We start from the raw sequence: 13,755 nt of genomic DNA, 5'->3' as shown, positions 1-13,755 counted from the left end.
GTTTCGTCAAAATCGGATAAAAATTGTGACCTGTAGAGTGTTGGACAGGGGCGACGACAATATACGTCCACATGAAAATGTAGGCGTATAAAAAGGCAATTCAATGACTTAACAAATAGACAGTTGCCCGAAGAATAATATCTAAAAAAGACTGAAGGTGCATTACATTGCAACCCCCCCCCCCCCCCTACAATTTTTGTAAAAGGGTCTTGAGAGTTTGAAAAGTAACTAAAACCGAGAGAGAGAGAAATGGGGTTTAATGTCCACTCGACACAAACTTGGTCATTTCGAGACTAAAACCTGGTTCAATTTTATTTCAATAATTCGCTTGCGCGTAGGGGTCTTTAGCAGTGGGAGGAAACCAGAGGACCCGGAGAAAACCCACGAGCTTGGAGTAACTGAAAGCAACAAAAACATTAGCTTTTCATTGAGTGATTGTAAATGTTCTACATATCAAAATGTTGCTTGGGGGTATACTTTCATTGCCTGGAATGTTTGTATAAAATAAATAGACTGGTGTTTCTTCTATAGGTAGAAACACACATGGAATTATCACAGCTAGGTTGTATACCAAAACTTATTGATTTTCTCCGTATTAATGAAGATGATGAGATGTTAGAAATTTCAGGTAGGTCTTCCATCTAATGAAGTAATCCTCTCTTCAATTCAATCTGCTTTACATATTACTCTAATATACAAATTATATTTTTATGAAAATTACACAAATAATGACAATTTTAATCCATAGATGAGGTTCAAAAATTCAAATGCCTCCTCTGTAGAGAGAATACAAGAGAATAAGGTTAAATACAATTGGTCATTATTGCACTCAGACAGTGATTTGGAATTAATGAAGGTTGTAGGGTTAAACGTCCTACTTCTCTGCAACAATGATTCAGAGAAATATTTGTAATGTTAATGGTATATAAATTACGTTGTTAGTGCCAAATACTAATACTTTGTGATCTTTCATTTATTTTTAAAGAGGTAGCCTACATGTGGAAAAATATGGACATCTTGAAATCTTAATTTTGAAATAAAATTATTACATATATTTTAGGTTTGATATTGACTAAGATGTTGATTAGCAGTGATTTTCGATTAAAACAATTATTTAATCGTCATGGTGGATCTAGTGTACTAATGGCAATGGCTCAGTATACTAAAGGAAAGTTGAGAGATGAAGTCAGACTAACGTTACAAGAAGTTACAAGAGGTATAATTTATGCTATGTTATTAGTGATTTATAAATCTCAAAATAAAGGAGCAGTCCCCAATTTCATTTGGTATCTGTTGATAAAATTGGACTACAGTATACAAATCAGAAACTTTAAAGGGAATAATAAAAAAGCTATTTACCTTTTTGAAATTTCCAATAAACAATATTGAGCCGTTTACAGGCTTATGTAGACTAACTCTTTTGAGGAATTGCATTATTGTAGAAGTGACTTGATAATAACTTAAAAGTATAACTTCATGATAGACATACGGTTATCCTTCAGCAGACTTTATTTAAACTTTCAGAGAAATTATATGAAAATTGGGTTACATTAAAGAAATTACGTGTCTGTAAATGGTTCTAGACTTCATTAGTTATACCCTATTTCATTTCATTTTGTTCTAGGCTAATTGCGTATTTTGTAGGCATTTTTGCATGAATATATCACTGGATAGTAGAAATGAACATTTTTGCTGTTTATTAATTCAAATTTAAATATTCTCTAGGAGATGAGCAAGTCACTCGTCCTGTTTCTACTCCATCTTCAAGTACTAGAGCACCTGATGTTTGGGATCATGTAAGTTCACAAATAATTAATGTTACATAGGGTCAACTATAAACTACATAAACTGATATCACAGACAATTACATGTTATATATACAGATAAAATATTTACAGGGTGATTAACGAAAGAGTGAACAGATTAGTTAAATATTTATATATGTACATAAAGAACAAAAGAAAATGATGGACATGTACATTTAATAGACGTGGACATGTAACATGTAAGTGTTACTAATTGTTTTTACCCTATATTTATATCTTATAATTTTAGATTATGGGACGATGGAAACAAGAAGATCAAGTTGTTCTTGTCTTAAGAAAATGGTTGAAAGAAGATGAGGAAAAGAAAAGGCTATTTCACTATTAAAATTAGTTCCGGTATAGGAATATATATTTTGTTTCTTACATTATTCCTTTTAGAAAATTATAGGATACATATATAATATTTTTTTAGAGAGTATAAAATCTTATTTGTAAAAGAGAGTCAACAATTTTATTGCTAAAATCCCTACACAATTGTACTTGTTTTTATTTTTTATATCCAAATTAAATGTGAATCTATTTTTTATATTTTTCTACGCATACTTTTTATGTTGTTTTTTTTTAAGGCTTGCATATGTAGACTTACAACTCGGCCCAATATACATTAATTACTTAGTAAGATATCATTTCAATATTGTTGTGTTAAAACGGAATAAAAAGTATTTGTTGCAAGTGCAAAATTGCCAATTGGTACATTTATGATTAGGCTTGAAATTGGTTATGTCCAAAAAACCAGTTAAAACTTAAAAGTCATAGGAAGTTTTGTAAATTAAAAGTTAGAGTTGAGTTGTTATTAGTTCCATTTTACAGTCAACATGTACCAGTCTTTAGCTAAGAATATTATAAATTAATACATGTATTATTATTTATAATTTGTTTTAATTTATATCAAAGAATTACTGTATTTATGAAAATTATATATATTTTACCACTTTAAGTGCATTATAAATGCCATTCTGTCCATATACCATGAATCTCTAATTATTACATTTTAGATAATTTTTTGTAGTGCATTAAATGCTTTCAATTCTATTTTTTATTCATTGGATTTTACTGTTTTATATTATTATAAGATGAATACAAACTGTTGTCGTGTCTGATTTCAGGAAAAATATTTTCAATAGGTCATAATAATATTTATAAACTAGAGATATAAAGCTTTCACAACAATGCCAAGTATTACGCAAGGGGATTATCTAATCGTCCCACAGCAAGTGAAGAAAAATAACTAATTTAAGAAAAAACGTCCAAATAAAGGTGTTAATGATTTATTGTTATTTTGATCTTTAAGGTTGATAGATAGTACATGTATATTAATAGACCCATTTTTGTGAAAATCTCAATTTCATTCAAACTCATTATTTTCACTTGTTTTGTCTGTAGCTCATTCTGACTCATTTAGCTAGCACGGGTCACATATGTTAATAAGGGACTCATATGCACGAGATGTCTGTCACTATGGAAAATTCAGTCGAAAACCTAATTACTGCTCCCTGGGTCAAGTTTATAAAAAAAGGACATAAACCAAATCAAATAAGTACCTTATCATGAGGTAATTAGTATTTCTATAAACTGGAGGCCAGTTCATTTGTAATAATTCATAATTATATATTTTTACTGAAGAATCACCTTTATTTCTCAGTCATATTTATATCCATCTTCCGTATTCAAAGTTCACTCCACAAACCCCTCGGTCCATTCACAGGGTATTCATGAATTTAAATTATCTGCCCTCGATTGTTTATTGGCCACATAGGTTATTTCTACAAACCAATCATAGCATCATTGTTTATGTTCACCACAATACCGCAACTTGTACATTCGATTATGAGAAACTTTGCAAGAAATTTAATATCAAAGAGGTGACATGCACACATAAACATGTCCTATTGACAAAGTTTACAACACTGATTCAGTGATCTGAGTTTCAACAAAATGCGAGTTACCGCCCTTCGCCCACTCGCTTTTTGATTGGTCGATAAAAATAGCACAATTATTAAGGGAAGATAATTTGACTATGTGTCTCCCCAGTGAATGGACCCATGGGTTAAAGGAGTAGAACGGAACGATACCATACTAGGTATACTGAGGATGATTTATATCAAAATTTACAATTATCACACTGGTAAACAATGTTTAGTAATCCTTTGACCCCCACTTAATTATTACATACAAATATACTTGTACTGGTAGAAAAAAGATAATAATTTTTACAAAATATGTAGAGATAAGCAAGACTACTTTTTTACAAAACATAACAGAAAGCTGGCAACTCAACAATTGTTTTAAGAATCTTGTAAAAGTAAAATCAAACTACTGCTAGTATCATGTTTTTGCCTAACCTGAGTGTTTCAGAGATATTATCTGTACTAAACCAAAAGATTCCGCTCCTAACGGTGTAGTAAATGACAAAGCAATTTAAAAAATAGAACAAATGTAATTTCTAAAGCTGCTGTAATAACCAAAAAGCTAAATATTACTGCTATTCAGAATCTTCAACAATAGATTCTTTACAGTTCAAATAGTTGATAGATGTGTAGAGAATTTCATGTGCGATGGCTATTTATAGACTCATAGACTCTTGTGCTGAGTGTTATCACAGCGCGTGATTAGCCAGAAATCACTTAGAAACAAACCACTGAAGTGTGCACATTCGCTGTGTTGAGTTCAACTTTCAGTAGGGAAAATGTGGGCTGCATGGGGCACCCTACAATATCTAAGTATTGTTCCATTGTATCAAATTATAACAGTCCTACAAATCAACTGAAACAGTTCACATATAGTGAGTGTAGCGTTATATAAATTATTAGTGTACTGTCACAATTTTGTCTGATCGCCCTGCAATATTCCTGAAAAAACAAAAAATACATAATGTATGATTATAAGGCAGGATAACAGTGCCACTAAAATCAGATAATAAACATTTATATAGCCAACACTAATATCAATACCACAAAAAATGAGAATCAAGTCCCTCTAAATATTCAGAATATGTTATGACACAGTAGAAATAAACAGTAATTTTAACCATTATATTATAATGATTATAATAATAATGATATTTACATAGAACATTCATGTTTTGTTTTTAAAAAAAAAAAAACTTGCTCAATGTCCTACTCTCAATAAATTATAACATGCTCATCATCAATCAGTCTGAGAATTCCATAAAGTTGATGTTTTTCAAGTTATTAGATCAACTTTAGTTACAGGTTAAAATGAAAATATGACCTTTTCTGATTTGATCCTTGAATTACAGTTAGTTTTTCCTCCCTTATCTAACGTAATATATTGTAAAGATATTTTCTTTGTATATATGTACCTGTATTCCCATTCACTGATACCCCAACCATTAATACCATTTAAATTATATCTACAGAATCTCTCGTGTATCTTAACATCCCAGTCTTCACCCATATAAAATATTGGACAATGTAAAACATTTATTTGCAGATGGTATTGTTTTCCTCCTGTGAAAATAGTAACAATTATATTATAATAATATTGGGGAAAATTCCAATTGAATTAAATTCAAATACTATTTTTGCTCCATTTATTCTCGTGGTCACTCCATTAACATCTACGTTAAACCCCATTTCATTTCATTTCCATTAACATCTAAAGACCTGTTTGATTAACCCTTTGAACTCTGGCTTATATACCGTAAATGACCCCCCCCCCCCCCCCGGCCCGTGGGGCAACATTTTACAATTTTCATTGATAAAATATAACAATGCAAACAAAGGGGATATTCTGCAAGTATGGATTAAGTGCTACCAGGAAAAATAGTAACGTAATATGATTTTTCAAGGCAACATTTGTCATCATAGTTCCACAGCTTACAAAAACCCTGAAAAAAGTGATTATTTTCATTATCGTCATTACTTTCATTTAGAAAGTCAATATCGTTGCTCTAATCAACATTATTCAAGTCCTTGTCATCACTCTCAAGTATTCTAGCGAGTGGCTGGTCTACTGTTACGTCTGTTTGCCATTCATGACCGTAAAATAATATTTTCAGGAATATTTGTGTTGTGTTTGCAATGAAGAAGGGAAAGCCCTCACTACAGATGACACATTGTAACACGTTCTGATTTGTCTAGATTTGATGGAATTCCAAGTAAGTCATACCAGTGTATCACCAAGAGAAGTGGCCATAGTCCTCTTTAAACACAACATGTGTTAAGTATGGAATTCCTAATGTGTCATGCTGTGCCGGGATATAGATGTTATCTTGGCCAGAAAACTGGCCAGTCAGGTTCAGAGTGTTCAGGGCCTGTGTGACCTTGATTATACAAGCAATTAAATGTGTTGATAATCAAAGCCTATCAAAAGATTTTGCAGAATTTTCTGTATCACAGGTTTCGATTGGTAGGTTGATCTGGCCTCCAACAAACAATCTGTGCATACTGAACACACCCTTTAAAAAAATGTCTTTAGTGGAGTAACAACTGAAAATTGTTAGTATAATTTTTATTAGACCAAAAAATTCCTTACCCAGGAAATACCTGCTTTCAGATGGAACAATATGCTTGTCCTCAATTATTGATAACTGGTTCATTTTTACTGCGTTAGTATCTAACTTGTGTCTTGTAAAAGTCTATTCAACACAATTCTTAACTAGCTACCTATGTACAATTTAGAACTAAGAAGACATCAAAATTACCTGCTTGAAAATTTAAAGACATTTCTTTAGGTGGGTGACCATCATCACCAAAATTATAAAATTCAAAATCAGTGTTAGAAACTGGTTCCATAGTTCCATCTTGGTGGAAAATATAACCAATTGTCAACCTAAAGTTTCATAAATATAGTTCCATGGATTACCTTATTAATCATAAGTGAAATTTAAACTAAACTAAATTATGTTATGTTCTGGAGTGATTACGTAAGGCTGCGGTCTCTTCATTAGTTCACCTAATTTTTAAAGTCAATTTTTTAAAGTGAATTCCTGTAAGCTGCATGAATAAACAAAATGATGAGATAAATGCAGAACCTTGAAATGTATCCCTTGATAAAATAAAGACTTCCCTCTCGCATTAGACTTGTTTGAAAGATTGTCAGATAATCAGAATATTTTTTGTGTGGCCTTTAGATGGAATTGATTGATCAATACTTTAAGGATCAAAATGTTATTTAATTAAACTATATTTATTCTGGCATGTTGGGGGTAAGAACTTAATTTTGACAGTATGCATACAATACATATCATGAAATCTTGTTATGACAGACACACAATTTACCTTGACATGGTAATAGGCATACATATACATCCGACGCATACACATGATCCATCTTCAAAATACATATATTGTATACCATATCTATGTAAGTTTTTCCACTCTCTAATATTACCTAAAAAATTGAGAATAATACAGTTTGTTAACTATGTATTGATGTAGCTTTCATCTTGATAATTTTAAAGCACCTTGTACAAATAAACTTTCATTGTTAAATATTGCAGCAGTATATCAATATGATTGTAATTTTATTGATGAATAGTTGTAAAAATTAATATCTCAAACATTGCACGGATCATATTATTAATAATTAGTAGAAATTATAATATAGTATTGCCAGGCAATGAAAATCCACCCACTACCAGCTTTGTGAGAGTGAGAGGAAACAGAGGATGTCACAGTATATGTTGTTACATCAAAGAAGCAATAACCGCATCTGAAAAACTGTACCAGGTTTTGGTGAGAAAAGTACTAAATTTAAATAAAATCGATGCAAAACTCTGATAGGGTTTTTCCTTACGACTATCCAATAGCCAAACAAAATTATTTGAGCCAGTTTGTCTCCGACAAAAAAAACAACTTATGACTAGCTGAAAAATCCCAGCAGGTTTGTTTTTAAAAAACCCCAACAAAAAACAAGTTGTAAACAGATGGACAAAATATTTGTGTATAAAAATAAGTACCATACAGAAATTTATTAAAATATAAAGAACATGATGTTTGTATTTTACCATAAGAATGATCCCTAACACCTTGTACTCTTATATCAATGGTATTATAACCATCTATATTAATGGAGCCTGTTATTTCACCAAACTGTTCATAGTGTGTCTGATGTGCTCTAAAATGAAGAAAATGTGCATCAAGACTTTTAGTTTAACCCTTTTCAGTTGAGGTTTTGGGGAATAAATTTTAGGAAAATTAATGAAATATCAGAATCTAACAATTCATGCCAAATATTATATTTATTATTGACGTGATAACAATTGGTGATACATTTTGAGCAAAATATGTGTTGCTTCCCCCTTAAAAGTGTTAAGCACTACAAGTTATTAAATAGGTATTATGCAACTTGTACAGTCAAAAATAAATAATGAAAAATCGATATATTGAAAATTTCATTCAAATTACATTATTCTGTGCAAAGTTACCAGCAACGGTAATGGATAAATGAGACTCTGTCTCAATTATCCATTTTATTGTTAAATCTCGCAGACGTTCTAATCCATTTAAATTTCTGCCATTCGATAATCTAGAGAGTAGATAATGGGCTTGTCAAGTTTATGTCTAATAAATGATAGTTTATATAACATTTGAAGCCAAAATAAAGACCTGCAATAGGCATATTTAGCTCTAGCTCTTACATAATGCATCTTTCATATAGAAAAGCTACAAGTAACTTTAAATAAATATTTCCCTATTTTATCTTATTAATTTTTTATTAAATTATTTGGCATTTATGATTCAAGAAATCTAGTAAAATATGTCAAATAAATGGTTAAACTTAAAGCATGAACAACATGAGCTTACTTTTGAAGTGTCTGAAAATATTCTCTGGACCAGTCTTCTCTGGCTATAGCATCTGCCATGACACTGGGATCTAAATCAGTATCAAAATCAAAATATTTTGAAATGGCTGTCCATTCCAGATCAAAAGATACAAAGAGTGTCTTCCCTTTCTCCGACAATCTGTAAAGAGTATATTAAAGAGATTTATTTAATGTCCGCTTTCACCCAGTTGATATCACAGACAAATAATACTACTAATTTAAAGGTGTACGACCACCTCCACCAAAGTTTCTCTTCTGCCAAAGTTCTACATATATATATATATATGGGAATGGACTGTCCAAAACATGACACCAAATTTCACAATCAAATACTGTACATAAATCATTACAGAACACAGGAAACGGATGGCTGAAACATGAACATACTTCAGTTTTCCTTTAAAAGATATTTTCCAATTTTTCATAACTTCTACTGGTTCTATCACAAGTCCACCAGCTGAATATTTTCCTTCTTCACCAGATAAGTTAGTGTCAGGCTGAGTAGGCATTTCTAACAAACCAATTTCTGGAATCTAAAAGAAAAAAAACCTCAATACCAATCGCACTTTTGATTGTTCTTTATTAGCTGGTCAAAACAAACAAATTTACATTTTATAAGCAGAGTTAATCTTAGCAATATATGTATTCATTTCAAATAAAATAAGACTCAAATTGAAATGTGTATTATGGCATATTTATATGCTAGATTGTTTAAGCATTTAAAAGTAAAGAACATATTTAGTCTATTCTATAAGAAATGGGTAACCAGTGCAGATCAAGTATAACATATGGGTGACATGGGCATATTCAGTTGTACCAGTCATTAGTCTTTTAGTATAAATTTCTGTATATTTAGTACACAGTCATTCTTTGAAATATATCGATATTAACAGGAAAAATTCTTAATTCGGCCAGGCAGCATATATTTGATGCTTTTAATGGCTGTATAAGTATAAATTTACATATTTTAACGGCCAATTTATTCATATTTATTTTATCCCAATTTTCTATCACAAAATTCTTACTTAATACTACATTATCCCCCCAATTTTCTATCACAAAGTTCTTACTTAATACTACATTATCCCCCTAAACCTCTGAGCCATATAAAACTATTTGTTTCACAACTGATTCATAAAGTTGTATCAGAACATGTGTTGGAAGGCGATTTAACATACATTATGCAAGAGCTAAATCTGCCTATTGCAAGAGTTTATTTAGGCTTCAGATGTTATAGAAATTATTAATTTATAGACCTTTATTTACACGACCAATGACAAGCTCAAAATCAACTCTGTAGACCCATGGATGGCTTGGATACAGTTTGGATTTAAACAGTCATCCATTTCAAATTAAAGGAGCTAAATCGCTAACATTTGGGACCTAGAAATTGACAAAAGTGGGTCGCAACGCATATCATACTGTAATATGAATGTATATAAACTGATTTACATTCAATGGTTTCCGTTTTTACTCCAATTTCAAATCAGTTATGTTCGGCGAAATAAGCCAGCAGTCTCAAGCGAGTGCAAATTTCTAGCGTCTGGTTATTCCAGTCTACATACGCCGTTTGATTTGGTGCAACGTGTCTAGCCTCGTCCCTCGAGTCTCTTGATACAACTGGGGCTGAAGCGCATTATGGTACACGATTCGTGTACCAATGGTAAAATGTTTTTTTTGTCTTAAATATTGGATATCAGAAGCCCATCTTTTCCCGGTAAGATCACAACATCAATGTTGATTTAAATTGACAAATAATTCGTGTTTTCAATGTTGAAGATTTTGGATGATATTGAGTTGGAGACTTAGCTACTTTAAATCAATAAATGGCAGACCAAGCTAACATTTATCGTTAGTCGCTGATGTCACTACCGGAAACTGGTGATGAAAGGCCTGCCAAGCAAGGCTACCATAAAGCCATTGAGCATGTTACTTGATAATCGAGAATATATGGGTGGAGTTATCGTCTGTCAATCAAACGATCGCCAATTTTCATAGACAGTGCAATTGAACAAAGTAAATCAATAAATGGCGGACCAAGCTAACGTTTACCGTTAGTCGCTGATGTCACTACCGGAAACTGCTGATGAAAGGCCTGCCAAGCAAGGCTACCATAAAGCCATTGAGCATGTTACTTGATAATCGAGAATATATGGGTGGAGTTATCGTCTGTCAATCAAACGATCACCAATTTTCATAGACAGTGCAGACACAATTGAACAAAGTAATTTGACTGAAATGTTCAACATTTTCTTTTTTTATCATCTATTTTTGAATTATTATACCAAGAATGGCCAACTCTTTATAAAACTCTTAACTAATGTATCTTTTAGATGTACAGACTTTATGCCTTTAACCAGGCTCTCCTAGCATTCTTTTTCCAATTTCACAATAGCTGATTTAAAAGATCTGTTATCATTTATGAAAATGCCTAGGTACAGATAATATTTGACAATTTTTTTTGTTGTTTTTTCCTTATTGTTTTTAAAGATCATAACTTTGCTTTTATCTTTATTGAGGTCCAGTTTCCAGTCATCACAGAAACGTTTTAAATTATCAAGATTGTTCTGTAATCCTACAGAGGAAACCGGAGGACCCGGAAAAAACCCACGAGGTTGGAATCAGCACAAGAGTAGATGGGATAGGATAATTGTCGCAGTCTGTAGAATTGTCTAAGTATTGATTTAGATCATTGATATAGATATAAAAAAATGTAGGACTTAAAACACAGCCTTGCTTAACTCCCATGGTAGAAACGATGTTATTCGAAATGAAGTTGTTGTATTTCACTGCACATAGGATCTATTTTTATACACAGATTTAATCAATTCAAATATTTTTCCATTAATGACATGTTTCAGTAATCTAAGAAGGAGACCTTTGCACCAAACTGAATCAAATGCTTTTGAGAAATCGACAAAGCATAAAAATAGAGGTTTCTTGAGTTTCTTTTATTTGTTGATTAAGTTGAGTATTAAGAATGAGAACATTATCCACTGTTCTACGGCCCGCTTGGAATCCACTCTGTGCTTGTTCTAACAGATTATTAGATTCAATATATTTAGATATATGGTTATTCATAATAGATAAAAAATGTTTGCTCAAGCAGCTAGTTACAAGCATCCTGTATGCTCCCCTTCTTATGTATTGGGATATGAACGATTCACGCCACAGTTCGGGAAAACTCCCAGATTCAAGAATTAGATTGAAAAATTTTTATATACACATCAATCATGTACTCACATGATGGAAGAAGCATATGAACTGGGTTGTTATATTCTCCAAGGGATTGCTGGAATCTCATAATAACTAACAGGACGTGCCTAAAAACATGAACTGAGTCGTTATATTTTCATTTTCACTTGGGAATTTATATATACAAAAATATTATAACGACTGGATACCATTAGATGGGAGTATATTGTCATTCTTGTAAATGGCCAGACAAATCAGAGCTTTCAGGTAGCCTATTATTCTTGAAGTTTTTCAGATTGTCGAATTTACTAAGGGTTGTTGGCTTGTCCCTTTCACCGAAAACTTTAAAAGCTCAAGATTTTTGGGTTTATTGAAATTCTTCAGAACATTAAAAGGACAATCCCGATTGAAATTTAGTTAAGCGCAACAGTTTTTCCACAGACTTACTTCATGCTCGGTCACCGAATAACATTGTAAATACCCAAACTTGTTTGGGCCGTCAATAGTAGGACCCCTCTTGTATTTCGTGTTGCGGAGTTATTATTCGAAACTTGCTGGGATTGTTCGACTGCTAAACATACAGAAGAACCGTACTGAAATTCAAACTTATGCTTAAATTTTACACAGAGTTGTCACCATAACAGCAGAGTAATTTTCACTATTGCTGGAATTGTTATAGGTTAGCCACTATTATTATTCGAAACTTGCTGGGAAAGTTTGATTGCTAGACATACAAGGTGACAGAATGGACCTTACAATACATAAGTTTCATAGTGATAGCACCTCTTGAAAATAAAAAAAGATATACCAGTAGTATGAGTATTGTTTGTGTCAAATTTTTATGTCTTCTAGCTGTAGCTGCCACCACGTAAATACCATCTTTATTTCCTCCATTAAAATACACAGCATCTACAGCCTTAAATAAATTTAATACACTGGTAAATAGTATTTATATATGTTGAATAATAAATTATGAAAGTTAAAAAAAGGTTTTAACTCTAGAATACCATGTAGTACATACAAAATTGAATTTTTGTCTGGACAGGGTTCATATATGCATGCCAACAAGTACATGAAACTTTTAATTTCCATACCATCTGAACAACTAGGTGCTATTAAGTATTCCTTGCCAGAAATTGCATAATTAGGGAGAAACCATGAGTCTAGGTGCTGTCAAGTAATGTACCAAAACAAATCTTGGGATTTGGTAACAAAAAAAGCAATCTAACAGGCAATTAAGGACATAGCTTGGAGTTATATTTATAATCTTATACAAACATTTCCATTCAGAAGTGCTGAAATTGTTTTGCTATGTAAACTTAGTAGAAGAAAAAATTGCTAATATACCAAAATTGCTAAAATAAATTCTCAAAATTCTACTTTTTCTGAAATTAGACACATTTTTTACTTCAGCCTATGCCTGTGAATCATAGTACTGTGTATGATATAGACATTTTCTTGTCACCTGTGGATGATTTGGTGAGAGTGTCTGAACCTTGTCCATTTCCTCTTGTGAAACTCGAGATTTCATACCATACCCAGCATCTTCTCCACTGATCTTTTTCAAATTGTTGCTTTTACGTTGTCTTAGCCAAAATAAAATTCTAAATAGAAAAAATTTGAGAGGAAACCATTTCCCCTTCTGTCTGTAAACCCCCTTCACTGGCGGTGGATCGGCTGCCAAAAAGAAATATATTCCTGCCAAAAACAACAGGCTGCTTATTATGAAAAACCACATTGCTCTTTGTCTTCAGTCTTTGTTGCAAGGCCCTCGCTGTCGGTTTGATGTAGGGTGAGTTTGATGTAGTTACTGACTGGTGAACTGTAAGCCCTCTTTCGTAACCTAAAAACAAACAATGTCAAAGTGTGAGCAAAGTCCAAACAAATTATATCATGTATCACAGCTAACTATCTGTTGTTGCCAACCTCTGTTGTGGGTATAGT

General features: G+C 32.1%; 2 protein-coding genes across 7 annotated transcripts in view; one reads left to right on the top strand and one right to left on the bottom strand.

Moving 5' to 3' along the window:
• LOC126810007 (uncharacterized) overlaps nucleotides 1–3,095 on the top strand; it is a 25,019-nt gene extending 21,924 nt beyond the window's left edge. For all 4 annotated transcript variants that reach the window (XM_050534899.2, XM_050534904.2, XM_050534898.2 and 1 more), the window contains 4 exons: nucleotides 532–628; nucleotides 1,061–1,216; nucleotides 1,726–1,796; nucleotides 2,056–3,095. In XM_050534899.2, coding sequence (XP_050390856.1) covers nucleotides 532–628; nucleotides 1,061–1,216; nucleotides 1,726–1,796; nucleotides 2,056–2,151 — 420 coding nt within the window. In that variant the 3' untranslated portion in view covers nucleotides 2,152–3,095. The remainder of the gene's footprint in view (nucleotides 1–531; nucleotides 629–1,060; nucleotides 1,217–1,725; nucleotides 1,797–2,055) is intronic.
• LOC126810008 (uncharacterized) lies at nucleotides 695–13,755 on the bottom strand. 3 transcript variants are annotated; one of them, XM_050534906.2, is made up of 10 exons: nucleotides 13,277–13,292; nucleotides 12,620–12,727; nucleotides 11,860–11,939; nucleotides 9,004–9,149; nucleotides 8,597–8,755; nucleotides 7,798–7,907; nucleotides 7,070–7,181; nucleotides 6,493–6,620; nucleotides 5,149–5,296; nucleotides 695–4,675 (listed from the first exon to the last, which is right to left on the bottom strand). In XM_050534906.2, exons 4-10 carry the CDS (start codon nucleotides 9,123–9,125, stop codon nucleotides 4,633–4,635), a joined length of 822 nt encoding a protein of 273 aa, XP_050390863.1. In that variant the 5' UTR covers nucleotides 9,126–9,149; nucleotides 11,860–11,939; nucleotides 12,620–12,727; nucleotides 13,277–13,292; the 3' UTR covers nucleotides 695–4,632. The 3 variants fall into 3 exon arrangements, 2 of the variants coding, with proteins under 2 accessions (XP_050390863.1, XP_050390862.1); XM_050534905.1 differs by lacking the exon at nucleotides 11,860–11,939 and having other exon boundaries at nucleotides 13,277–13,755; XR_007675031.1 differs by lacking the exons at nucleotides 6,493–6,620; nucleotides 11,860–11,939 and having other exon boundaries at nucleotides 13,277–13,755.

This window comes from Patella vulgata, chromosome 2, assembly GCF_932274485.2.
Source record: "Patella vulgata chromosome 2, xgPatVulg1.2, whole genome shotgun sequence".
Lineage (NCBI taxonomy): Eukaryota > Metazoa > Mollusca > Gastropoda > Patellidae > Patella > Patella vulgata.
The sequence above is the reverse complement of the archived record's forward strand: the minus strand, read 5'-3'. Positions and strand labels throughout refer to the sequence as shown.

What these genes read in the sequence shown, in the direction of transcription:
- LOC126810008 (XM_050534905.1), bottom strand. Translation starts at nt 13,549, where the DNA reads ATGTGGTTTTTCATAATAAGCAGCCTGTTGTTTTTGGCAGGAATATAT. An exon ending in GTCTTTAAATTTTCAAGCAG is followed by an intron (nt 5,297 to 6,492) that starts GTAATTTTGATG and finishes CTATTTTCACAG; the next exon opens with GAGGAAAACAATACCATCTG. An exon ending in ATCAGTGAATGGGAATACAG is followed by an intron (nt 4,676 to 5,148) that starts GTACATATATAC and finishes TTGTTTTTTCAG; the next exon opens with GAATATTGCAGGGCGATCAG.